Raw genomic sequence first — 26,889 nt, forward strand, 5'->3', positions numbered from 1 at the left:
GCACAATTATGACTTTGAACTAACTGCCTGGTGTTGAGAGCTTTTTTTTCAGGTAATTTTGACAAGTGCCTTACACTTTAACCACTGTCAATCTTTGTACCTTTGACCATTTAAGAAAAGTAGACAAGGCTCATTTTCCTTCTCAGAATCATCTGGAGCAGCAGGGTGAACAGATGCACCTAGCGCATCCCAGGTAGCTGGCTTAGGACATCATGTGCACACCTTGCTCTTAAGAAGAAGATAGACAAAAGATGCTGCTCCTGCTTTTAATCGTTTGTGGCTTTTTCGGTTCTGGTAAGTTTCACAAATTCTTGGAAACGTGACCTTTGGTGTAAATATTACTGAAGCATCTTTATAAACTGCAGAACTCCAAGCTGGTATTATTATTTATTTGCATTTCTTGATAGGATTAAAATACGTTCATGCTACTTTTTGTTGTAATGTTATGACCATACTAGACAGTCATCAGTATCTATGAACCTGTTGCAAGGTGGTAGCTGACATTTTACAAAGTTGGGGGTTCAGTTCTGCCTTATTTGTCTGTATTTTATGTTTGAATGGGTTTCCTCCAGAGACTGGGCCACTCTCACTATTCTAGGACGCTTAAAAGAATATGCTCGTTTCTCCTTAGATAAGCATTATAAAGGCTGGAGTGAAACCTTTGAGACATCTTTAGATGCTATAATAGTGTCATAAGATAAAACACCTTTTTATGTCACATGTGACAAGTCTGTATTGTGGTGAATCATTATAAAACTTCATGGCAGTTAAATGACTTTCACATGACATGAATGTGATGGATATGAACTTTGCTGGAAACAAGTATTTTTGTGCTTATTCTAATGTCTGTGAATAAAACTTCCCCATGCAGAAAAGTTGTTAGATTTTCTCAGTTGTAAATGATGAGAATGACAATATTGTAAAACGTTTTATCACGCCATCTTTACCCCTTTTTTTGTGCAGCGTTTCCTCAGTGTGATCCAGGCTGGCGGCCATATGAAGAAAAATGTTACTTTTTCTCTGTTGATACAAAATCCTGGAGTGACGCGCAGGCAGACTGTGAGGGAAAGAGCAGCAACTTAATGAGCATCCTGGACATTAATGAGAGGGTAGGAGAAACCCTGAGTATAGCTAGAGGTCTTAGAATATACCGCTTGAATTCATAATTGTACATCCTGACACAATGTGTTCATTGTTGAACAATTGACAAGTAATTGTAAGTAAACCTCTGGCACTAGGAGGTAATACCATGTACTCCATCTCTCAGGCCCAGTCTTACCAATAGGTCCCTCAGCAGATTTTGTAGACCAGGGGATAGGAGCTGATTTTGGGGAGGGGAGGGGCTCATTAGCATCCTTCTCATTAGTCTTAGTGCTTCTTACAGCCACCTGCCCAAATGTCAGTGCTGTTACTTTTAAAGCTGTTATAACAACTTAAAAAAAACTGTAATTCAAGTGATGATGTCAGCTGTGGCCTTTGTCCTGTCCCTCTAGACATGGGTACGGACTCAAGTTGGGACAGACATCTACTGGATTGGGCTAAATGATATCGTTTCCGAGGGTGTGTGGGAGTGGACTGACGGCAGTGTCTACTATCCCTATCTAGCGTAAGTAATGCAGAAATACAGAAGTGAGATCACTAGCTAACTATATTCGTCTTTACATACTATCATATAGACAAGGAAATATTTTGCGATTGACTGTTTTTTAAACCAGAAGCCAAGAGTCCTTTTCACATAGAAATCTTGTGTAGGTATTGGAAACCGGGGCAGCCTGACAACTGGGGCGACGATGAGGACTGTGCTCAAATTATTGGGGCAAACAATGGCCAGTGGAATGATGAGCCGTGCAGTGTCAGACGGCGTTACATCTGCAAGCGGCCCAATCGTACGTTGCAGTCCCAACCCTTCCAGAAGATGGCGACTTAAGTTACATTTGGATAAAAAGTAACGGGAGATATACCAATGAATGTATTTTGTGTTTATTGTCCTTACCAAGAATTCTCTCCATCTTAGCAAACCCACCGATAACCTGTGACACGACCCACGGATGGCACCAGTTTGCTTCCAGTTGTTACAAGTTGAAACATTCCAGGGAGAGCTGGGCATCAGCGAGGCTCGAGTGTCTGAAAGAAGGAGGGGACCTTGTGTCCATCCTGTCTAACGAGGAGGAGCAGTATGTGATCAGCCGTTTGGATCCCAGCCGCTTTGATCTTTGGATTGGCTTCTCAACTATGGTAATGGCTTCATGACGATTCAATAACGAAAGTATTACTGGACTCTTTCATAAGTCACAGTGTTATCAGTGGACATGGTTTTACTGATTTATGCAGTATTATTATACTATGTTATGTTATGTTATTATGAGCATATATCAAACTCCTAATTTAAGGTAAAAAGTGTTAAATCAATTTTCATGTGTTATTTTTTTTTTTAAAGTGTGTCAGCTGCAGCATCCTTTGTATGCAGTCATGTAAACTAATATTTTGAATGATACATCACAGAATGAAATCATAACTATAATGGTCCTATGATGCTCTTAGATAATAGTAAAAACTCTTGTGTACCAATGTTGCAGGATTGCACAGCAATTTCATGTGCTGTTCAGCCTGGCAATGAACAATTTCATTGGTCGGATGCTTCGTCAGCTGCCTATCATAACTGGGGAGACAACGAGCCCAACCTCGGGTAAGACTTGAAAGCTGTAAACTGCACATTAATGCTACATGCTAATGCTAATGAAAATTGTCTGCTTCATTTGCTTCACAAAAGCGATAAACAGAATGGAGTGTGTACAGCCGTCATCAAGGAAGAGGGACAGGAATTTGGGAAGTGGCGGGCTCATGTGTGCCGTGCTGAGCGTCCCTATATGTGTAAAAGGGGACTGAATAGTAAGTTCACTTCAGTAGCAATTCGTTTGGATTCCTCTGTGAGAACTGTTTGTGAAATTTGTATGAAGCAAATGAATTTGGATTAAAAACTACAAACCTAATACTTCATTTTCTAGCTTAAATTATCTGGGATTGTGCATTACTAGAAATTTATTATTAAAATGCTCTTTTATTTTTCCTTTAAAGCACTGTTTCCTAATCCGGTCCTTGGAGATGCACAGATGGTCCATGTTTTTGCTCCCTCCCAGCTGTCTCCCAGACAGTTCACATTTTTGCATGGACTGTCTACGGGTCCCCGTGGACCGGATTGGGAAACACTGCTCTGAAGAATCCAAACTGCTGCTTGGGAATGAAGGTTTTTGGTTGCCCTTTTCATTTCAGCCATATGTCCTGTGGGATGGCTGAGCTTCAGCGGTAACTGTTACTGGGTGGTCAGTAACTATGGTTTACTGACCAGCTGGCATGAAGCTCAGACTAAGTGCTCAAGCTATGGGGCAAACCTAGTCACTATTCAAAGGTAAGGATGGACATTTTTAAAACAAATGGTGACATTCACACAGGTGAATTATGTTAAAATATTAATATAAGTTCATATTAGTGATGGACAAAATAATGCTTCATGAACCATTTGCTGTATTTTTTGACCCCACTAGATGGTGCTCTTGGCTCACTTGGGGCATGCTTTGTAGACAGCCCCATCTAGTGGAGTCAAAAAATACAGCAAATGGTTCATGAAGAAGTATTTTGACCGAAATAAAAAGAGTTTATATCACTGAATATAAAAGTCATATAGCACCATAAATCTTCTGTGTAGATATGTTTTGATGACTTTTAAAGCAATATTTATACATGGAATTTTTTTATAATCCTTCTCTAACGATAATCTATTATATTTCTATCAGTGAATCTGAACAGTATTTTATCAATGCTCAGCTACCTGATATTCATCTAACTGATGTGCCTGATATCTGGATTGGGGTCTCAGGTAAAGATTTAAAGTTTGACACAAAATATATGCAATTTCCAGCACCATTATTCTCATCTATTATCAATTGTATAAGACACCAAGGTTGGGGCCATTCCGGAATGCATTCATCAATTCCAAATCAAGAAATGGAACTGGTGTTGGAATTTAAATCTCCCTGAAATTCAAATTCAATTCCAATTCTAATTCTAATATTTTTTTTCCAATCCTAACTTCAGTTCCATTTTCTGATTTGGATTGGAATTGATGGATGTATTCCAGAATGGCCCCAACCCTGTAAGACACCTGATGATAGAAAACAAAATTGCTTATTCCTGCGGTTCTGTATGGAGGGCCCAATGGTGATATGATTACTCTGCTGGCTGCAAGATTTGAACCTATCACCTTCTAGCCATGAGCACAGATCCCAACATACTCAGCAATACACCACCGATTCCTGTCCCTGGTTTGTGTGTGTGGAGCATGCATGGTAGCCCAGTGTTCTTGTGGGTTTTTAGTGGGTCCTCTATTTCCACCCACAATCCAAAGACATTTAAATTAGGCAAACTAGTGTCTCAAAATTTCTAATAGTATACGCTTTACGATGTGCTAACATAGCAGATCCATACCCTCTGCTTCCTGGGGTAGGCTTCAAGCTCAATGTGATTCTGCACTGGCATTTAGGAAAACGGATTGTCTGTAGTGATGGTCACAGCAATGACACATGAACCATGTGTGGTAAATCTTGACCCCAATAGATGGTGCTCCTGGCTTGCTTTGAGGTATGCTTTGAACCCTTTTTTGAACAGACATCACCAACCAGTGGGGTCAAAAAATACCACAAATGAGTCCTGAAGTGTCATTTTTGTAATCGCTAGTTGTGATATTCTTTATCTCATTAGACATGGATCATGATGGCAGCTTCACCTGGGTGGACAAAACTCCAGTCACCTTTTCAAACTGGAAACCTGAGTACCCCAAGGACACAAAGGGTCTTTGGGACTGTGGTCAGATCTTCACAGGTTAGAACAGAAGGTTCCACCAGGGTTGCCTCACACACATTTTATTCAAGACCAATGTAGAGTCAGTTTGAAAACAGTTTTCTTATCCTAAACTAGGCAATTACAATGGAAAGTGGGAAACTACCAACTGCTTTAAAAATCTGGGTTATATCTGTAAAATGGCCGGAGGACAAAATACGAAACCAACTGCGGCTCCAGGTAAGATGTATATGAAATCTTAAATTTCTACCATAGCGTTCACTGAGCGGCTTGTAATCAGGGCCCTTGTCCATATGAGATTCTGTTTCACATTTGATTCAACCTTTACAGCTGTGTGTCACTCTATCATGCTATCATGGTTCCAGTTCTTGTTGTATACCAAGTAATAAGGAAAACCCCTTTGTTACCATGAACATGTATAGATATGTAATACTCACATTTAAAATTACAAATAAAAATGGCAGACTATTGCAGTTTATACTAAGATGATACTTTGCTGTTAATCTGATTAATCTTTCATCACTTTCGGGCCAGAGTCCCATTGTGATGTAGGATACCTTCTCTTCGGAGACTTCTGCTACCACTTTGAGGCTGAATCTGTGAAGACATGGCAAGACGCTGAAACATATTGTGCCAATCAAAATGGACATCTGGCCAGCTTCCATTCTGAAGAGGAAGTCAGCTTTTTGAGTGGTAAGTTCCAGAATCTTAATTAAAAAAACAGTAAGCACTCCAGAATCACCAAAGCCAGATATGCTGAGATACACCCTTGCGAGTGAAATAGTACTTTGTTACATTGAGCCAACAGAATAGTCATATTCATTGATCCTTGTGGGGAAATTTTCACCTACCCCATCTTGCTCTCCATGAGACACACATTTAGGAGAGATTAAGCTTGACTGGGGGGGGAACACAGCACAGGGTCAGCCAGCATTCAGCACGCCTGGACCTAGCGGTTAAGGGTTTTGATCAGGGGCGCAGAGGCTTGCTGGCCCAGGATTGAAACCAGTGACCTTCCGATCACAGACATAATCTTATCCCTCTGAGCCACTCATTACATTGTACCAACTGTCAAAAGAGCAAATATTCCGTTCTTGCCTTATCAACTTATTTTGACGTTGGCTCTCAGCTCATATGACAAGATCCTCATGGCTCGGCCTGAACGACATACAGACGGAAGGAAATTATGTTTGGACTGATGGAACACTAGCAGTAAGTTATGATGTCGGCGTGTTTATGCACCATTTAATTGCCTAAGTGATGTCATCTACAGCAATGTTTCTCAACCTGGTCCTTGGGGATCCCCAGCCAGTCCACCTTTTCGCTTCCTGTGGACCATCTGGCAGGGAGCTGGGAGGGAGCTAAAACGTAGGCCGTGTGGGGGTTCCCCGAGGACCCGGTTGAGAAACACCGATTTACACTGAATGGTTTGTTCCCGCAGCTGTTGTTCTTGATGGAGAGCTGGTGACTGGGTAGCCCATTGCATTAGGCTGCATTTTTTACACTGAGCATAGCTGTCAGGGTTGACACACTGCATGATGGAAGCACAGACACATACAATTCTCCGTAATCTTTTTGTCATATCAGTGGAGAACTGCATGGACTGGGATTCTTCAGCTGTCAGTTGACTAGCTGTTGGCAACCCACTGATCCGTGAGCCTGCCATTGGCTCATGTCTTTTGGACGGCTGACCATCCCAGACACCCAAAAGACATGACCGAGCTTTTGAAGAATTGAGTAGTATTGTTGTTTCATTCAACACGTTTTTAGTTGCTCATTTCGCCTCTATATATACTTCTCAGTTATCTTCATCCTTGAAAGTCTTACCTCTCTCTGTCCCTTCATGAGTTTTTCGATGGGTGAAATCAATTAGGTACTACTGCTTTCATCTGGATTCATCTATTTCACAGAAAGAGCTGGTGTCCCACATGCACTGGAGATGTAATGCATATACACAAAAGCATAATGATGCATGTAGATGGAGATTTGTGACCAAAAAGCTGTTGATTCAAATCACAAAAGGAGCTCTGTTACCTGATTCTTTAGAGATGTTTTTTTTCAGTTATGATGCATTTTATGATCCATAACATCATATTATTTGGTTAATATAAATATAATTTAATATATGTATGTCAATATATAAATAACAACAAACATATCAAAACAAACAGTGAACTCTTAATACAGTAGTATGCAAAAGTTTGGGCACCCCTCGATAAATAACATATTTTGGTCTCTGTAGGAAATGGAAAAAATGCACAATATTTTCACCAAACATTGATGCATAGTTACTTTTTATGTCATAAATTGAATAAAGATAAAAAAATAAAAACATTATTATGGCACTCTGCAAAAGTTTGGGCACCCTACATGTGTTTACATCTTTTCCATTAAAAAATGACCAAAATATGTTATTTATCGAGGGGTGCCCAAACTTTTGCATACCACTGTATTAGGAGCTGAGATCTTAAACTCAGTTCATTGCGATTGTTACTGTTTTCCTTCATTCCCTTGCGCAGAGTTTTCTACCGTGGGATCACAACCAGCCAGATAACTGGCAAAACAATGAGGACTGTATCGCCATGCGGGGCGTGGACCACAGCAACCCCGGGTATCTGAACGATCAGTTCTGCACCACAACCTTCCCTTTTGTCTGCAAAAAAGGTGTGTCTGATGCTAACACATCTGCAAAATGCTTGTATTACTAAACCTATTTTATTGCTGTTTACTCCAGTTTTTAACATCCAGGTACCTTCATCATTTTCCTTTATTGGTGATTTTTTTATTTTTATTTTTTTTCTTAGCAAAAGGCCAAGGCCCCCCACCTATACCTCCAACTTCTGGACCAGGTGAGGATTGTCTCAAAAAATACACAGCGATATCAATTATTTCTTCTGCTACCCATAATACGTCTTGTTTTTACTTGCCAGATGATTTTAAAAGCAGTATACATAGCTAGCAATACTTTTATGTTTGTTTGCTGTACCAATACAATTTACTCTGTAGAGCCATTGTTTCTGTTTCTTAAATATTTTGCTGGCTATATTTTTCTCTGCAGGATGGAATGAAAAGTGTGGCTTCTGGACGCCCGATCCCTTCAATGACTACTGCTACTTGTTCAACTATTTGTCCATGAGAAACTGGGCCAGTGCTCACGCTGACTGCGTGAACCAGGGGGGCAACCTCCTCAGTATCACGGAGCCGTTCGAGCAGGCCTTCATCCAAGGTTCCGACCTTTCGACAATAACGTCGCCATCATTTCATTGCTATTGTCGCATGCTACTTAAATTAGATTGCGACGGCTGAAGCATTTTCCTTTGTTGAATTTGAATTAAAGCTCAAATCCAAGTGATCCCCATTGGAGTGGCATTGTGGATGGGGGGTCACGACTCGGTTACGGAGGGAGGTTGGGAGTGGAACGACGGCTTGCCCTTCCGCTACGTGCACTGGGCAGCGGGTAAGAGACTCAGAACTGCATTAGCTAAACCACAGCGTTTGGTGGCAAGGAATAGCTGTATGAATATGCTGAGCGTCAGTATACAAATAATAAGACTTGTGCCAATTGACAAGATATATTATTTATAAAAGAATATATCATATTGTATTTATTTAATTATTTCTATTTTTGGGATGTCATGCTTATGTGCTGTGTACATTTTAAACTTTTTAAAAATATTAACTTGTCTACACTATGTATGGTATATTTATTTCTCCTGCTACCCATAATACATCTTGTTTTCACTTATGTAGTTCCTTGCCAGATGATTTTTATAGCAGTATACATAGCTAGCAATACTTTTAGGTTTGTTTCCTGCAACAATGCATTTTATCTTGCTTTTGCACTATATGTTTGCTTGGTAACACTTGAGGACACAAATACTTAGCAACAACTCAGCTGCTACTGAAGTACAAATCATGAACAAATATAGGCTCTACGTGAGATAAATGATGCATCATGATTCATTAATGATGAACAAGCATGAGATCAGTATTTAAATTCTGTTATTCATGACTTGTTCCTTCACTCACAATGCTGTACAGAATAAACGGATGTAGTAACATTTAGTAACTGCTTGAGATAAAACAGGTAATGATTCATTAATGATGAATTAACATGAGATCAGTATGTACCCAAAACTTAGTTTGTGGTTAATTAATACATAAGTAATAGCATAATACTATTTTATTTGATCCCTGTTGATTTTTGTTATCGTTATCGTGCTATCGTTTTCCTCTGCACTATAGCTACTTTACTGCTGTACGCAAAGTACAGGAATCCATAAAGTTTATCTTATCTTATCTATGGATATTTAAGTTACATGGTTCATTTCTCAGCAGCACAAATCATCACCTTTTAATCTCGCTGCCTCAGGCCAGCCTGATGACTACTTCGGTGAAGATTGCCTCTCTATCCTGGTGAACACGGGCTACTGGAACGACGATAACTGTGATCATCAAAGGGGTTATATCTGCAAGCGACGGGGTAACCTCTGCCTGTCCTTTTCTTATGCAATGAAAGGCAATATAAATTGAGTTCAGGGAATGGAAAAGAAAATAACATGAGTAAAAGTCTGTATTGTTCTAATTATTGTTGCTGTGTGAGTGAGCATTTCCTGTCTTTGCTCTTAGGAAATACTCCTGTTCCCCCTCCTCCTCATGAAGGTAGTGTGGCATCCGCAAAAATCTAATGGCTTAATAATTCAGCTATTATTCTGCACCCTGAAGTAATCCCTAATGGTACTTCGTAAATAGTAACACTTATATACTGATGACTACCTTTCAGGATATTACACCGTTTATGCCTGTGAAGACTTCAGCTCAGTCATCACCTGTCCTCACAACAGCGTCATAAACATTCAGTCTGCCTTTTTTGGACGCAAAAGTGACAAGATCTGCCCCTACGAGACTGGAGCCTCAGGTATTGGGCCAATTATGCCTTTCTGGTTCAGTAAATTATACAATGTCACTTGATTTGTGTAGCTTAATTCACTGTTACATGGTTACCTTATGCAAGGCTTTGCCATGTGCAGCCAAATTACCACTCGTATTTATTAGGTAATCTTCTGATCACAGGTACAGAGGCACAACCGACAGAGCCACCCTCTAATAGTAACTATCAAATCCCCCAGAGGACAGAGTAGCTATATCACTACTGGACGCTTAATCGAGGCCATAACCCAGAAACGTGCCCCAGGGCTGCTGCACGTGTATGTCTCAAAGGCGAGCAAGACGGGATACGCGAAAACTAAACAATTAAAATGCAAATGGAAAATAAAGTTTAATTTCATAATATTGGCATTTGCATGTATATACTTATACTTCTAGCCGTCATAGTAAAGTTAATGTTTTTCTCTCTCTAGGAACTTGCACGGTGCCAGGAATATTGCCCCTGGTGCGAAAGTCATGTGACAATCGCGTTTTCTGCTTCTTGTATGCCCACACTGAACAAGACCCCTGTCCTACCATCTCTAAATACCTGGAGGTAGTTTACAGCTGTGAACAAGATGGTAAGTTTGAGAACCTTGAGTGTTAATACAAACAAGTAGTGCGTGAATGGGCCATACCAGTACCTGTTTGTTTTTCTCTTAAGAGTGCCTAGGACATATCTTGCATATTGGCACCACTTATAATCAGAATTAGAATCCTTTAATACCACTATCATTTATATAATTCATTGTTTATAATTTTATTATCAGTATCTGAATAACAAGGGGGAGTACTGAATAACTGAAAACTGAATGCAAGGAGAGTAATGAATAACTGAATAACAAGGGGGAGTACTGAATAACGGAATACTGAATAACAAGGAGAGTAATGAATAACTGAATAACAAGGGGGAGTACTGAATAACTGAAAACTGAATGCAAGGAGAGTAATGAATAACTGAATAACAAGGGGGAGTACTGAATAACAGAATACTGAATAACAAGGAGAGTAATAAATAACGGAATACTGAATAACAAGGAGAGTAATGAATAACTGAATAACAAGGGGGAGTACTGAATAACGGAATACTGAATAACAAGGAGAGTAATGAATAACTGAATAACATGGGGGAGTACTGAATAACGGAATACTGAATAACAAGGAGAGTAATGAATAACTGAATAACATGGGGGAGTACTGAATAACGGAATACTGAATAACAAAGAGAGTAATGAATAACTGAATAACAAGGGGGAGTACTGAATAACGGAATACTGAATAACAAGGAGAGTAATGAATAACTGAATAACATGGGGGAGTACTGAATAACGGAATACTGAATAACAAGGAGAGTAATGAATAACTGAATAACATGGGGGAGTACTGAATAACGGAATACTGAATAACAAGGAGAGTAATGAATAACTGAATAACAAGGGGGAGTACTGAATAACGGAATACTGAATAACAAGGAGAGTAATGAATAACTGAATAACAAGGGGGAGTACTGAATAACGGAATACTGAATAACAAGGAGAGTAATGAATAACTGAATAACAAGGGGGAGTACTGAATAACGGAATACTGAATAACAAGGAGAGTAATGAATAACTGAATAACATGGGGGAGTACTGAATAACGGAATACTGAATAACAAGGAGAGTAATGAATAACTGAATAACATGGGGGAGTACTGAATAACGGAATACTGAATAACAAGGAGAGTAATGAATAACTGAATAACATGGGGGAGTACTGAATAACGGAATACTGAATAACAAGGAGAGTAATGAATAACTGAATAACATGGGGGAGTACTGAATAACGGAATACTGAATAACAAGGAGAGTAATGAATAACTGAATAACAAGGGGGAGTACTGAATAACGGAATACTGAATAACAAGGAGAGTAATGAATAACTGAATAACAAGGGGGAGTACTGAATAACGGAATACTGAATAACAAGGAGAGTAATGAATAACTGAATAACAAGGGGGAGTACTGAATAACGGAATACTGAATAACAAGGAGAGTAATGAATAACTGAATAACAAGGGGGAGTACTGAATAACGGAATACTGAATAACAAGGAGAGTAATGAATAACTGAATAACATGGGGGAGTACTGAATAACGGAATACTGAATAACAAGGAGAGTAATGAATAACTGAATAACATGGGGGAGTACTGAATAACGGAATACTGAATAACAAGGAGAGTAATGAATAACTGAATAACATGGGGGAGTACTGAATAACGGAATACTGAATAACAAGGAGAGTAATGAATAACTGAATAACAAGGGGGAGTACTGAATAACGGAATACTGAATAACAAGGAGAGTAATGAATAACTGAATAACAAGGGGGAGTACTGAATAACGGAATACTGAATAACAAGGAGAGTAATGAATAACTGAATAACAAGGGGGAGTACTGAATAACGGAATACTGAATAACAAGGAGAGTAATGAATAACTGAATAACATGGGGGAGTACTGAATAACGGAATACTGAATAACAAGGAGAGTAATGAATAACTGAATAACATGGGGGAGTACTGAATAACGGAATACTGAATAACAAGGAGAGTAATGAATAACTGAATAACATGGGGGAGTACTGAATAACGGAATACTGAATAACAAGGAGAGTAATGAATAACTGAATAACATGGGGGAGTACTGAATAACGGAATACTGAATAACAAGGAGAGTACTGACACCTGTTTTTCCCATTTTGAGCATTGCATATAAGTAATCAATATTTGGCTAAAAACAATTAAATAATTTGTTTTTTGTAATGAGAAAATACCGATATAAAAGACTAATTGAATATGTTTTGACATATTACAGTGTGTGTGAGGGGACTGGGAATTGAGGATGGCACTATCCCAAATTCACACCTCTCTTCTTCGTTGTCGGGGAGCGGACACGGTCCCGAGAAGGCCCGTCTAAACGGGGACTCCTGCTGGATGCCCTCAGATTCTGGTATGAATGCCAGGGTACTTCCAGGGAGGTGCCAAATTATCATTTATTTATTATTAAACTATCTTTCAGACATCTCGTGGCTTCCATGTCTCTGTAACTGAAGGCTTACCTATAGTTTTGGCTTATATATTAAGAATGGGTTAGAAATCTCCATCCTGTGATCTAACTGTGTATTACATCTTGCATTTGATCAGAATAATGATTGGTTAGATCACCTAATATTTTGATCCCTTTCAATAGCTAACAAAGCAACTAATGTTGGAGTAACAATCTTAATATGCATTCATGTCAATGTGCAGTTAAAAGTTTGCAAGCGTGTTTGTAATACTTGTTTGTGTTCCTTTTGCTTCAGCTAATTCCTGGTTCCAGGTGAATCTGGGTGAGGTCAAGAAGGTTACCGGAGTCGTAATCCAGGGATGTCCAGGTGCAGATCACTGGATAGAGACCTTCAGAATCCAGAGCAGTACCGATGGCACCCAGTGGACCAACTATGACGCTGATGGAGGAGTTCAGTAATCTGATATTTTTTGATGTTTACTTCAGTATATAGTCAGAAAACTCTGTCAGAATATATGACATGACAATGTTTTTTATTATTATTAATGTGCAGTATGTAGTGAGGCTCAGTATGGTTAAATTTTTATCCAATAAAAATTTATTTGTGGCAGAAATAGCAAAATTAGATATCATTAAATAATATATTGAAAAATAATATCAAAATATGTATTTTATTGTGAAATATTCACCAATATTCAGATTTTTAAGACAATTCAAAGTTTGAACAAACCTGTAGTGGAATGTAAGCTGATCACAAGTGTATGGGTCTTTAATATTTTATATAAAGTCTTTAATATAGTGTTTATTGTTGCTGGCATTCAGATATACCCTGGAACCATGGACAGAAACACTCCAGAGAAACATCTCTTTGGAACCCCTTTGGCTGTGCAGTATATACGGCTTCTGCCTTTGCAGTATAACGGGCAGATCGGACTTCGCCTTGATATTCTCGGCTGCAAACCTGACTGTAGGTAGATCCTTCTAGCCTTTTAATGGACAGTAAGCTGTCAGACGCACAGTGTTCGCTGGTGATGGTACTGAGATCCACGTGTTCATGCGTGCAGATGCAGTCACCTGCAGCTCCAAGATCTCCTTCAACTTTGCAAGCGATCGAAAGACGTGAGTCAAATTAAATTGTAGATATACTGCATTCAAGCTTGAAGTCTCATTCTGTTATTATGGCTTCCATATCCATGACTTATCATTCCCATTGGATGGTACCAATGAACTGGACTGCCTTCAATATGCAGTCTGAAAACGATGACTTTGGCCATGTTAGCAGGCAAATGATAAAGTTGGAGTCTTGTGAATCGTTTTGTACGGTTGACCTGTGTGAATTTTTTCAGTGTTCACTGCCCTGCAGGATGTGCGGCTGCACCTTATGACGTCTATGGGACGATGACATACCGCGGTGTAAGTGGACTGATGCTACGAGAAAACTCAATTAATACTTAAGGGGCTTCTCATGACAGTATTTATGTGCCTTCATGTTTGTGTTCAGGACTCTTCGATTTGTGCAGCTGCCATTCATGCGGGGGTTATCCTGAATGAGAACGGCGGTGACTGTACTCTGCTGAAGATGCCAGGACAGTCCCTCTTCCTGGGATCAACCAGAAATGGCATCACCTCCAAGCAGTAAGTCCCTACGGAGTCCCGCCAGGCTCATTCCCTCCTTATCATACAGCCAAGCGTCGCTTAACGATACGTTCTGAGAAATATGTCGTTTGGCAATTTCGCCGTTGTGCCAGCATCATAAAGTTTACAGAAACAAACCTAGATGATACACATCTAGGCTACACCAAATTTGTTTCATATAAGCAGAAAGAGTACACTCTATAATAATGATAAAAAGTAAATACATAAACCAGTAGCATAATTGTATATGACTGGCAGCACAATAGGTTTGTTTGCACCAGCATCACCACAAACGTGCGAGTAATGCTTTGTGCTATGGACAACACTAGGCAATAGTTTTTCAGCTCCATTATAATCTTATGGGACCAACATCGTTATGTGGTGCATGACCGTAACACGTCACTGTTTGATTTTTGTCTTATTAACCATACATTTTTTTATTCAAACCTGGCTTCTTGTAACTTCTTGAAGGAAACTACTACAAAAGTACTAATCTTAATTTGCATGTATCCGTTCCATTTTAGAGCATCACTGTTTAGTCCGAAGAAATACCAAATTCTTTTGTTTTCACAGATATGATGGACAGTTTCAAACTTCTTTCCAGTTTGCAGATGGAGGTATGTTGGATGCAACAACTGTATTATATAGAAAAAAGTGTTGGGAGACCAGCCTGTCCAACATCTCACTCTGAATCAATCAAAAGGGATTAATATGAAGTTGACTAACCCTTAGTTGCTATAATAGCCTGTACTCTTCTGGGAAGGCTTTCCATTAGATACTGGGACATTGCTGGTGGGATTTGTGGCCATTCTGGTTGGGTATTGACGCTGGGAGATCAGGTCTGGTTCTGTGAGCTTGTGTGGCCCCCACCTTGTAGCTTAACTTGCTCCCAGATGTTTCTACTTCACAATCACTTCACTTGCGGTTGACCAGGGCAGCTCTAGCAGGACAGAAATGTGGAGAATCAATCTTCATGGAAAGGTGTCCAATGGTGGTACTAGGCTGACTAACCTCTTCTGTATGACAACCAGTTCTGCTGCTATTATCTGATGCTGTAGGGTGCCTGACTGTGTGCTTAATTATACACATGTATGTCAGCAGTGGGTGTGGCTTATGTGGCCCATTCCTGTGGTTACCACAGGTGTCCCAATACTTTTGTCATAGTGTATGTCATTGACGAAGAAGTTGCAACACGGTAGCTGTATGTAGCATGTGCGTTCAGAATGAAATTCAGTTGTAATGATCTTCCAGAGATGCGGTGCCCAGATCCTGACTGGTATGAATTTGGAGACTTCTGCTACAAGCCCTTCACTGACCAAAAAACATGGCATGCTGCCCGCACAAGCTGCCGAAAGCTGGGTGCTGACCTCGTATCCCTGCTGTCACTGAAAGAGCAGAGCTGGCTGGAGAGTTACCTCTTCATGGGTGAGGTGTCACCACATCATCGTTTCCTGTTAATGTAACTAGATACCTGAAACCTAAAGGGGGGTTTATTTTTTTTTATCTTATAGTCACCAGTGATATGTGGATTGGCTTGAATGATTTGGAAATTCAGGGCTTTTTCACCTGGTCTGATCATCACGAAGTTCGTTTCACATACTGGGCACCCGGTGAACCCAACAACCATGCTGGCTTTAATGAGGACTGTGTGGAGATGCTACATCAGGTACAATCTCTGTCCCCAGGGAATGATGTTTAAATATCTACATGAACATAGTCATCCACATAGTGTGAATATGTGTTTTGCATGTCATATCCAAATCCACAACTGGGCACATTTTTTGTAACTCTGTGTTATACAGAATGGCAGGTGGAATGATGTTCCATGCACAGAAATGAATACATACATGTGCAAAATGCCGAAAAACCATTACCCAGCTCCGTCAATTCGCCCGACTATCTATGGCTGTCCAGCGGTAAGTTAGCATATAGTGAAAAGCACAATCTGTCTGCTTCTGTATTGCTTCGAAGCATGTTCTTGATGTTTTTTTTTTTTTTTGGGTGCCTATTATGGCACAGGGCTGGGATGTCTATGGTTATTCCTGTTATTGGATGGAGGATTCCCCAAAGACATGGTCTGAGGCCAAGGCTTTCTGTGAAGAGAAAGACAGCAAGCTGCTACACATTATGGATATGTAAGTACGCAAAAAAAGTAATTAGAAATGATGAAAGATGGTCATGACAAACATCAGCATATAAAATGCTACGTTCATTACATTTTTCTATGTCATTAATATTGTACTTAGAAAGTCTGGCTAACATAACCAAAGAAAAAGATTGAAAGAGCTAAATAAATTCACATCAGAAAGTATCAAGCATATATTTAAAAGTCAACTGAAATAGTCAAATGGGCAATAATCATTTGCATTTCCTTTGTGATGTGGATCAGCTATGAACAGGCTCACTTCACAGTCACTATGGCCGGATACACCGGATTTTGGTGGATTGGACTAAGAGCAAAAGGCAGTGATTTTGGCGGAGTCGATTATATATGGGATAATGGAGCCCCTATGACATTTTCCCACTGGGACCGGAACCAACCAGGTGATTTTGGTCTTCATAATAGAGTAATAGAACATAGAAACCCTGGTTTGAGTTAGTCTTGTGAAAAGCAGCACTGCTAGAGCACTGAGCGCTGTTCATGAGAGTCTTCATTGTATGAACTGTCCTGAATTTTCCAGACTCTGGAGATGGCACCTGTGTTGCCATGACAGCAGGCCCTGGAGGTGGTTTCTGGGATGACAAGGGCTGTTCAGAGTCCTTCTCATTTGTGTGCGAGAAAGTGCGCAATGGCATCTCTCCCCCCACCCGCGTCCCTACTCCACCCCCCACACAAGGATGTGAACCAGGCTGGACAGCTGAGCCTGCCTTCAGAAACTGTTACAGGGTAAAATAATAATTATTATTATTAATAATAATAATAATAATAAAGTGAAAATTATACAATGTAACCAGAAAATGTTCCTCAATACAGGTATATTCTTATGAATGCTAACCTGCTCCCAAATGTTTGGTATGAGTTGGCTGTATGAAACTATGTTATCTAATAGCAGGAACTAAGAATTGTAGATTTATACACAATATATGAAAATATCCTTTATTTGCCATTTGTACATAGGAATTCATTCTTTTTCACATAGCCCATCCTGCTCTCCTTTGACACATGCACAAGCTTGGGGGTAGAGCACGTAGTTGGCCATTTATATGGCATCCCCTAGGGCCTAGAGCATCGTTCAGGGTTTAGGGCCTTGCCCAAAGGCTGAACAGCAGTGATGGAAAAAATGATGCTACATGAACCATTTGCTATATTTTTTGATCCCACTAGATGGTGCTGTCTGTTCAAAAAAGGGCACAAAGCATGCTCCAAAGCAAACCAAGAGTACCATCTAGTGGGGTCAAAAAATACAGAAAATGGTTCCCGAAGCGTCATTTTGTCCATCACAACTGAACTATTCTGCTGACCATGGGATTCAAACCAGTAAACTACCACTCACAAGCACAAAGGTCTAAGCCACAGACCAACATACCATCCACTGATGTTTAATGTTACCACATCAGTAAGGTTACATGCTAGAAACTGCCCTTCTTTGTAGCTCTTTGTGGTAGAATTTGCAAAGAAGAAGAGCTGGCAAGCAGCACGGGAGGACTGTGTGTCCCGGGGAGCAGAGCTTGTCAGTATTCATAACGGGAATGAAGAGCAGTTCCTGTCTACATACTCCAAGGGCAAAACGAAGTGGATTGGCCTGCAGCACAATGCCATAGATGGAGGTGCGTGGGAGGAAATGACCTGTTGGTTTTTTATGTAAAAATCTAAAGATTTTCTTTATACATGGCTTTAAAGAGTGAGAATTGGTCCAGCCCAAAACTACTTTAAATAAAATGGAGACAACACAAAAAGCATTAGGGAAACCCAAAAATAAATGAAGAAATTTCAGAGAGTGCAAAACATGGTCATTGGCGAGACCTATCACGGTCCCCGGGAATAGGATGGGTTTATTGGGGCTTGAGAGTGTAAAAAAGACAAGGAACTTACAGATGGAAAAACACAATGTTCTGAGGCACCTGACCATACCTTCCCTCATCAGATTTATGAGTGTTTCCCACTATGCATACTTGTGTTGTCACATACCCATTTTACATCATCTTCCAATGCCGAATACAAGTTCCTATACTCAGAAATATGGAGGAAGGTAAAAATCCCCGGAGGTTGTTCTTGTCCCACCCCAAATATCAAGGATACATTGGTTGCATCCTTGCCAAAGGAGACCACTGTCCTGATTTATTGCACCCCAAGTTCATTCTTGAAAGGAAAGTTAGGAAGACTGGACCAAGACCACAAGTTCAATCCTTGAATTGTTTGTAGTGAGGAACACCCTAAAACTTTGCTGTAGGTCAGAGGAAAATTCTCAAATTTTACGTTTGTGTAATATCAGCTCACTGGGGAACTGTTTTCCATACTGATCTTTTTGCCAGGTTACCAATGGAGCGATGGCAGTTTCGTCAGCCACACTAACTGGGGCTACGGTGAACCAAATAACCACGAGGGCCGGGAAGACTGTGTGGAGATGGTGACCACCAACAATGGCTCGTCCTGGTGGAACGACCTCAACTGTGACGCGCATCAGGATTGGATCTGCATGATTCCCAAAGGGAAGAAGCCCATCATCCCTCCAGAACCGCCTTCCGCCATTCCAGGTCCGTGCTTCCATGTGGACAAGTGCAGGAATTAGTGTAGCGACTGACACCACAGAGCAAACATGCTATAGAAGGTGATGCAAATAGTTAAGGAATTATGAGATTTGCACAAAATGCTTCAGTTATGGATACTGTCCTTGATAACACATGCAGCGCTAACACACTAGTGACAGGATAATTTCCATTCTAATCTTTTATATAAGATCATAATGGAAATTATCCAGTCATATATACTGCATATTGTTTAAGTAAGTCATTTGTTTTATTTGTTGTTTTTCTAAGCACCGGAATGTGGCACCAATCCTGGCTGGAGAAAGCATGAAGGCTTATGTTACTACTATAATGACACAGACATCGTTGACTTCCACACCGCTCTTTTGCAATGTTGGGCAGAAAAGTCACTACTTGCATCTATTAATAGCAAGGCAGAGCAGGAGTTTGTCAATACCATGGTACGTTCTCTGTGTCCTTTCATTCACAGCATTAATGTCCGTAACATGCTGCCATTGCAATTTTTACCTGCAATATTTATTTTCATATCATACTGTTTTAACTTCAGCTAGAGACATAAAAAAATCACACACTCAAATTTTCAGCAACACAAAGTCTTGAGCATATTTTTGTAATTACTGACAAATTTTCCAAGACAATTTAACACACAGAGTATTTTACTTTGCATGTATTCAGCTACCCCATAATTATAATTACCTGCATACATACTATCTTGTATTTACTATATCTTATCCTAATGTTATTCAAGCCACTTATTTCCAGCATATCTCTGACAATTGTGCTGTGAAAGGCCCCGTTATAAATAAAATTTTGCCCAATTTTGTTTAGTGTTAAAAATGTTGGTGACACAGTAATTCAGGGATAATGTTTCCTGTGTCTTTCTTCCGGTTTAAATAAGTTGCTACCAGGCACATAGCCGCGTAGATAAATTATGGGTTTGAACCCCCCCTCTGAATTCATTTCTGGCTACGGGAGTGGTTGCTACTGTATACCCAAGTGTATGACGATGCTTGCCTGGTGCTGGACCTATCCAGGAAGTATCCTGCTTTGTCCCCTATATTTCCTGGGACGGTCTTAAGTCAGTTATGGAAAATGGATGGTGGATCTTAACAGTATCTCCAAATGACTTGAAATGGCAGGTGGGGACTGGTCAAGTGGCTTCAGCTTGGATTGGACTGAGAATGTTTGGAATCGCAGACGGGGAGTACATGTAAGCTTGTTTTATTTAATCGTTAGCATTAACGTTGTGGTGATAAGTAGCCTTCTGCTCGATTTAGCTGTTGATGTGTTTTTGTCTGACAGGTGGCTGGATGGTTCCCCTGTGACGTATGTCCACTGGGGACCAGGCGAGCCAAACAATGCTAATGGTGAGGAGGAGTGTGTGCAGATTAAAAGATACCCAGGTATGACTCATACAAGCACAAGGATTCAGACTCCTGTCTTTTAATACATTTTGTGACATCATAAATACGATTCCTTTTGTTGGTTCTGGCAAAACAGTTCACACTATGGATTTCTTTTATAGTATAAATAAAATTAACTCAGCCTCTGTGTTTTACTATAACTATGTACAAGCTTGATAAAATCAGTACTTTCCAGTAAATGTTTACAGCCAAATGCAAATTGTAGCACTGCGACCTGTACTGACCAAGTAGTTCTGTAAACAGATGTATGGGTATAAATACTAATACACAAAATGACAAGGGAAAACAAATAAATTGCCATGTAGCTGTGCTGTTGAAATTTGCACTTGTGTGGCATTAGATTTTAAAATAAATACAGCAGCTACTTCTCACATAGCTACTTCTCACTTCAACAGCGCAGCATCCAAAACTGCTTCAGGCTCCAAGTCGGCCTCCAGTAGCTTAACATGAATGCGACTTGTATACCAATAGTACTTGGCTTTTTTAATAATCTCTTTGGTGATTTGTTTCCTACTTATATAATTATTATATGATGCAATAAATTACATATACTATATTGTATTATTTAATGTTATATAATTCTGCCAGTTTATTTAGTATTTAGTTCAGTTTGATATTTTATTGCTCAGGTACCTGGAATGATGAGAACTGTGGAAGGGCTATGGCCGGGTACCTGTGTAAGAAGTACCCTGGAGATGAACACACCATGCCTCCGCCCACGCAGCCCTGGACCGGGCACTGCCCACAAGGTAAACTCTAATTTGCAGCAGACACTATGTGGGCTCTGCTTCCCTGTGTTCCCAGCTTGCCCACACACTTTACATTAAACTACTCAACTGTTCCAGGGTGGATGCTTTTCCGGAACAAATGTTACCTGTTTAAGGGAAACCATAAAAATCAGAACGAATTCCAAGCCAACTGGACTTTTGCCCGGAACTGGTGCAGAACCCAGGGAGGAGACTTGGCTGTTATTGATGACCAGTATGAGAATGGTAAGAGCCGAGAAGACCACGGGTTTGACTGAGCAACAGTAAGACACAGCAATTCTGTTTCTTACACATGCTTCTTCTGTGCAGACTTTGTATCTAGCTACATAATGGACATAATCCAGCCCGTTTGGATTGGCTTGTCTGACACACTACACGAAGGACAGTTTGCATGGAGTGATGGAAGCCCAGTGCGATACACAAACTGGGCTGAAAAAGAGCCAAACAATGGGGAAGAGGGGGTGAGACCTGTCTTAAGACACAGTATACAATCTGTATATATACAGTATACGCACACTGAAGTCAGACTACAATGCTTACCAAGGGATATTTAGAACTTACCCAGCTGGATTCTGTAGTTGACATTTTCTTTCTATGAAATTCCATTTGCGAGACTTAAGCATTTTTGTTGGAGAAGCCCAACTCACAACTGGCCCATTCTGACATTTTTCCCTCAGTGAAGCCGCTTAGGAACTACAAACATGGCACCGTTTACCCAGAGCTAGGAAGGAGGGTCTTGGCTCTTTATTGGTCTATAAATGTGTCAATCAGAGCCTGTAAAATACAGCTGGGATCCTGTATCATGAAGCAGGATTCTTGTTTAGCCAGACAACTTGTCAAATTTAGAGCGGTTTGGGTTAAATATAAGTGAATGAAAACAAAGCGCATTTAAACTAGGGTGCTTAAATCCGACAAGTTATCCAGCTAAGCAAAAAATCCTGTTTTGTGATACAGGCCCCTGTTCTCTGCTTAGTTTAGGGTACCCCAGTTCAAATGGACTTTTCTTTTTATGTATTATTTACATTCTATTGCTTACATTTATCCCCGACTACCTTTAATGCGACAAGTTATCGACCAATCACGTCTTCTGTCCACACCTAGTGAGCCAACAACATGCCAGGTAGACTCCTGCAGACACATTTACAACAGACATGAAAAAATGTGCATGATTTTAGGGTATCCAAACTTCGATGGCTAAACTTTATTCATTTTAACTTCAAAAGAAATGTTGGTGGATTTAGTTAGCAGATCCAAATGTAGCAAACGCTAATTAGTCTGCTAGCGGTATTTCAAAGTTAGCGGAAACTAATCCGCTAACGAAAACGTTAGCTTTAATAATTAGCAGTTCACGGATTAGTAGAACCCTGCCCACCACTTCTTAATGAGGTGCTTTTATACCCAGAATATTTTGAAATTTATTTAATTAAATAAGAGAAAACAGAACACGTTGGATTAACTGAAGATGTTCTGTTCTTAGGAGCACTGCACTGCCATGACTCACAACCATCTGGTTACTGGGCGCTGGAACGACGATGGTTGCCACAGGATGAGGGGCTGGGTGTGTTACATGAAGAAATGTGAGCCACCTAATATTTATTTCATTTTTATATCCATTCTTCACAGACAAAAAACATCTTGCCTGCAAACCGTTCAGAAGCTGGATGTTTAGTGTAAAAGTTTGCAGTCTCTAAATGTCATAACAACCAAGAAAAAAAATACTAATTTACATTCTATGGCCTGAAATTTAATGCTCCATATTTGATATCGTGAGTCTTCAAAACATATTAAAGGGGAATTCTATCAAAATCATGTGTTGATTTACTGTACTACAAAGCCAGACTATACAGCAAGGTGCAAATGACCAAGACGGAAAAACGCCGATATAGACTACTGAGTGTGTTTTTATAGCTCCATGGATTTACTCGATAGTGAGGAAAAGAAATCAGAAAGGGAACCAGAGGAAATGTTTTTTGATGCAGACATTAAAATATATTTATACTCTCCACTTACTTTCAATGCACATACCATAGAACATACTACAAAAGAACCACCTTGTATTTTGTAATTAAAAATAAATATCGTGTTTGGATGCAGTATAATTTAATATAAAGAACTTTATCTGGCAGTAATTTCAGATGATGAGTATCTGATTTTACCTTGGGTAAATACCACGGCTCTTTGTTAGTGAAGCAGTAACTGATCTCCTTGGCATTACACAGCGAACAGCATCCCTGAACCACCTCCAACACGCAGCCCCTGCCCGGCAGGCTACACATCATGGTATAAGAACTGCTACAAGTTGGTGGCGGAACAGAAGACATGGGAGGAAGCGCAGGCTCTCTGCGTACAGGAAAAAGGCAACCTAGCCAGCATCGACCACAGCTACGAACAGGCGTTTGTCGCTGGTGCAGTTCTGCAGGGAAAATCAGATGCCTGGATTGGACTTCGGCGTAACGTAAAAATACTCATATCTTTATCGGAATTAGCAAGTGTTATGGTGGCACATTTTACTTGGAAAAGAACTTGTAACAACCAAGAAAGATGTTGATGCAGTGGCTATCATGCAGCGTGTTTAATATTCTCTCTATTTTATTCATAGGAAGACGGCTCATACAAATGGTCAGACAGCTGGCCGGTGTTCTTCACTCACTGGGGTCCTGGTGAACCAAGCAACCATAAGGATGAGGGTTGTGTGAGTATGCACAGCAGCTGGCATCTCCACGGAGTATGGAATGACACGGCCTGCACCACTACTAAACACTTCATCTGCAAAATAACTTCAGGTACTAATCATTCCATCTGTCATTATATAGTATTATACTGTTGAAACTGTAAATTGAGCAGTTTAAAAGATATAAATTATTTTATTAATATGTTGTAGTTAAATATGTACAGTACCAGTCAAAAGTTTGAACACACTTGTTCGCAGAAAGGTTTATTTGTACCATTCTATACATTTTAGAATAATAATGACAACACCATAACAAATGGAATTATGCACAGACCAAAAAAGTATTAAGCAAAAAAATTTGTTTGTTTGTTTGTTTTTGGGGGGGCAGCTCCTCTGTTGGTTGAAACCCAGAAGGTTGCCGGTTAAAATCCTTGGGTCAGCAGAGTGATTCAGCCATTGGGACTCTTGAGCAAGCCCCTTAACCCCAACTGCTCCAGGGACTGGCTGACCCTAGTGTCTCCTCTACACCAGTTTCATGAGGTGGCCTCCTGGGATGCTTTTCCAGCTGTCCTGAAGGAGCTCCCACATATACACTGAGCACTCACTGGCTGCTTTTCCTTCACTTCAAGAGAGTGAAGGAAACTCAAAAACCATTTCTGCCATTTAGGTCAGGTGGCCAGGTCATGATGTGACACTATGACTCTCCTTTGTGGGTAGCTTGGCATATCCAAAGCTTTGACTGGTACTGTATGTCTAACAGGAACGTTACCTCAACTCCAGGACTGGGGATTTGAATCCTGCTTCCACTGCGTGTGCTGTGTTTGTTCCCCTGTGTTGTACAGTTTCCTCCAGTAGTCCAAAGACATGCAGTGTGGCCTACAGGACACTATAAGTTACCCATAGTGTTTGTGCTCCAACTTTGTGTCCTTTTCTCCCTGGGAAAGGCTACAGGTTCCCCTTCAATTCTGTAGTTGAAATGCGGATGTATTTATACATGATTAAAGAGATCAGTATTTCCTCATGGTGAACATCAACTTTTTTTCTATTTTCTACAGAAAAACCTCCCGCAACTCCAGCTCCTGGTGACGGAAAATGTCGTCCCGAGTGGTGGCCCTACGGCCGCTATTGTTACTTTGTTTACAATGGAAAGCAGGGCTTTTCTTGGCCTGAGTCACGGCACTATTGTCAGCTAGCAAAGGCAGAGCTGACGTCCTTGCATAGTAGGGCAGAGGTAGAGTTCCTGAGGAACATCAACTACACCAAGTACCATAATATTTGGATTGGACTGACAAGAGACAAATCTTGTACGTTCAGATATTTTTATTTGGTTACTGCTTCTTTACCAGGTGTAAAAGATTCTGTTCTATCATTTGTGCTGCTACTAAGAGTGTGTTACCAACATGATTGTCAGAATTGTCAACTATGAGGTGATTTATAGGAGGGTTTGGTCTGTGGCTTTGAAGTCAAAAATGTCAATGTGGATTTATTTTTAGTTGGCTGGGCTTGGACAGACCGCTCATCTGTGGGGTTCCTGAACTGGGCACCAGGAGAGCCTAATCTAGCCTTCCATCCTGGTGATGTGGGAACTGAAGATTGTGTGGAGATGTATCCTGATGGGAAATGGAATGACAACAACTGCCTGCAGAAGAGAGGATTTGCCTGTCGTCACCACCAGTGTAAGGACCTGGACATATTTTTTTTTAACTGTACTGATGCTGACTAAAATGTAAAAATGCAAATGGATAAATTGATGTATATTTTGATATTTTAAAACATAAGGCCAATTCCAGTTTTCAAAAGCCTGAGTGCGTACTAGTTTTATTCTGAAGTCACAATGGCTAATGAAAATGAAATGTAGACTGCAGGACATTTCACATCTGCTGCATAGAAAATTAGTTCCCCCCCCCCCCAGTATAAAGTATTAGATAAGAATTACTTTAGCCCACCTGCAAATTAACCAGGGTGATGTGCATTAGCCTGCTGGAAAAATGGCAAGTGAATTGTCATCTGGATTTTAACTTTCACTTCCAGCTTTTGTAAAATGAGTTTCTAAGCATTATGTATATAAGCAACAGTACCAGGTATTCTGTGTATAATTGTATATTATTTCTTCTTAGACTATACAACAGATGACAATGGAATAGTTATTCCTACAGCCTCTTCAGGATCAGGCAAGTTAATCTCTGTACTACATTACACGTTACAATTATATCATGCACTATGGTTATGCATAATAAAATTTTGTATATCTATCATTATCCCACCCAATCACCCAGATGGAGCCATTGCAGGAGCCGTCATTGGTGCCCTGATTTTGATCGGCTTGATTTTTGGAATCATATACTATGTTTTTTATGTGCGAGGTGTTAAACTGAGTGTTCCAAGTTTTCCAACCATTTCAAGAAATACTGATGCGGTAGGTAGCATTCAGAACACAGCATACTTTAAATATACATTTTACTACTTGAAATAATATTTAACCTTTTGCTTTTTCTGTCTAAATTTGCAGGTCAATTTTTCCAACCCTAATTTTGGAGGGACTTCCGAATCATGAGAGCAGCTGATATTTTCTGTACATTTAATGTTCCTGCCAAGATGTCGGTTTCTACCATATAAATTTGGAAATGTGATTTCCTTAGTTAATGGTAAATATAGTTGCACAAACATGTAAAAAAAAGATCCCCTAATCAATGCAACATTTCAAGAATGTTTTCATACATTTTTCTCAGTTTTATCTACAGCAAAAGTACATGTAACATTAAATTGGTTCATTGTAATGGAAAAACCATTAAAGATTTTCCATCTTGTAGACTTGACACCTTCTTTGACAGATTTATGAAGAAGTGTCCTCAAGCAT

The 26,889-nt window shown here is 40.0% G+C and overlaps 1 protein-coding gene across 2 annotated transcripts; it reads left to right on the forward strand.

The window, feature by feature from the left end:
• Positions 1-26,846, forward strand: LOC111852595 (uncharacterized). 2 transcript variants are annotated; one of them, XM_023828694.2, is made up of 50 exons: positions 1-294; positions 964-1,109; positions 1,494-1,606; positions 1,753-1,886; positions 2,015-2,235; positions 2,577-2,686; positions 2,771-2,889; positions 3,271-3,406; positions 3,792-3,874; positions 4,756-4,875; positions 4,972-5,073; positions 5,389-5,547; positions 5,984-6,066; positions 7,374-7,518; positions 7,659-7,703; positions 7,913-8,080; positions 8,192-8,311; positions 9,227-9,337; positions 9,484-9,516; positions 9,638-9,772; positions 10,215-10,361; positions 12,637-12,771; positions 13,124-13,278; positions 13,651-13,795; positions 13,893-13,947; positions 14,175-14,241; positions 14,330-14,463; positions 15,037-15,080; positions 15,715-15,888; positions 15,975-16,129; positions 16,266-16,379; positions 16,483-16,598; positions 16,853-17,007; positions 17,145-17,350; positions 18,057-18,231; positions 18,937-19,158; positions 19,441-19,610; positions 20,310-20,380; positions 20,473-20,573; positions 21,224-21,343; positions 21,440-21,586; positions 21,671-21,822; positions 22,839-22,938; positions 23,581-23,816; positions 23,961-24,144; positions 25,088-25,336; positions 25,526-25,708; positions 26,150-26,203; positions 26,309-26,448; positions 26,542-26,846. In XM_023828694.2, exons 1-50 carry the CDS (start codon positions 252-254, stop codon positions 26,584-26,586), a joined length of 6,477 nt encoding a protein of 2,158 aa, XP_023684462.2. In that variant the 5' UTR covers positions 1-251; the 3' UTR covers positions 26,587-26,846. The 2 variants fall into 2 exon arrangements, with proteins under 2 accessions (XP_023684462.2, XP_072570731.1); XM_072714630.1 differs by having other exon boundaries at positions 26,309-26,846.
• Positions 26,847-26,889: the final 43 nt, after the last annotated feature.

Source organism: Paramormyrops kingsleyae, chromosome 7 (genome assembly GCF_048594095.1).
Source record: "Paramormyrops kingsleyae isolate MSU_618 chromosome 7, PKINGS_0.4, whole genome shotgun sequence".
In the NCBI taxonomy this organism is placed as follows: Eukaryota; Metazoa; Chordata; class Actinopteri; order Osteoglossiformes; family Mormyridae; genus Paramormyrops; species Paramormyrops kingsleyae.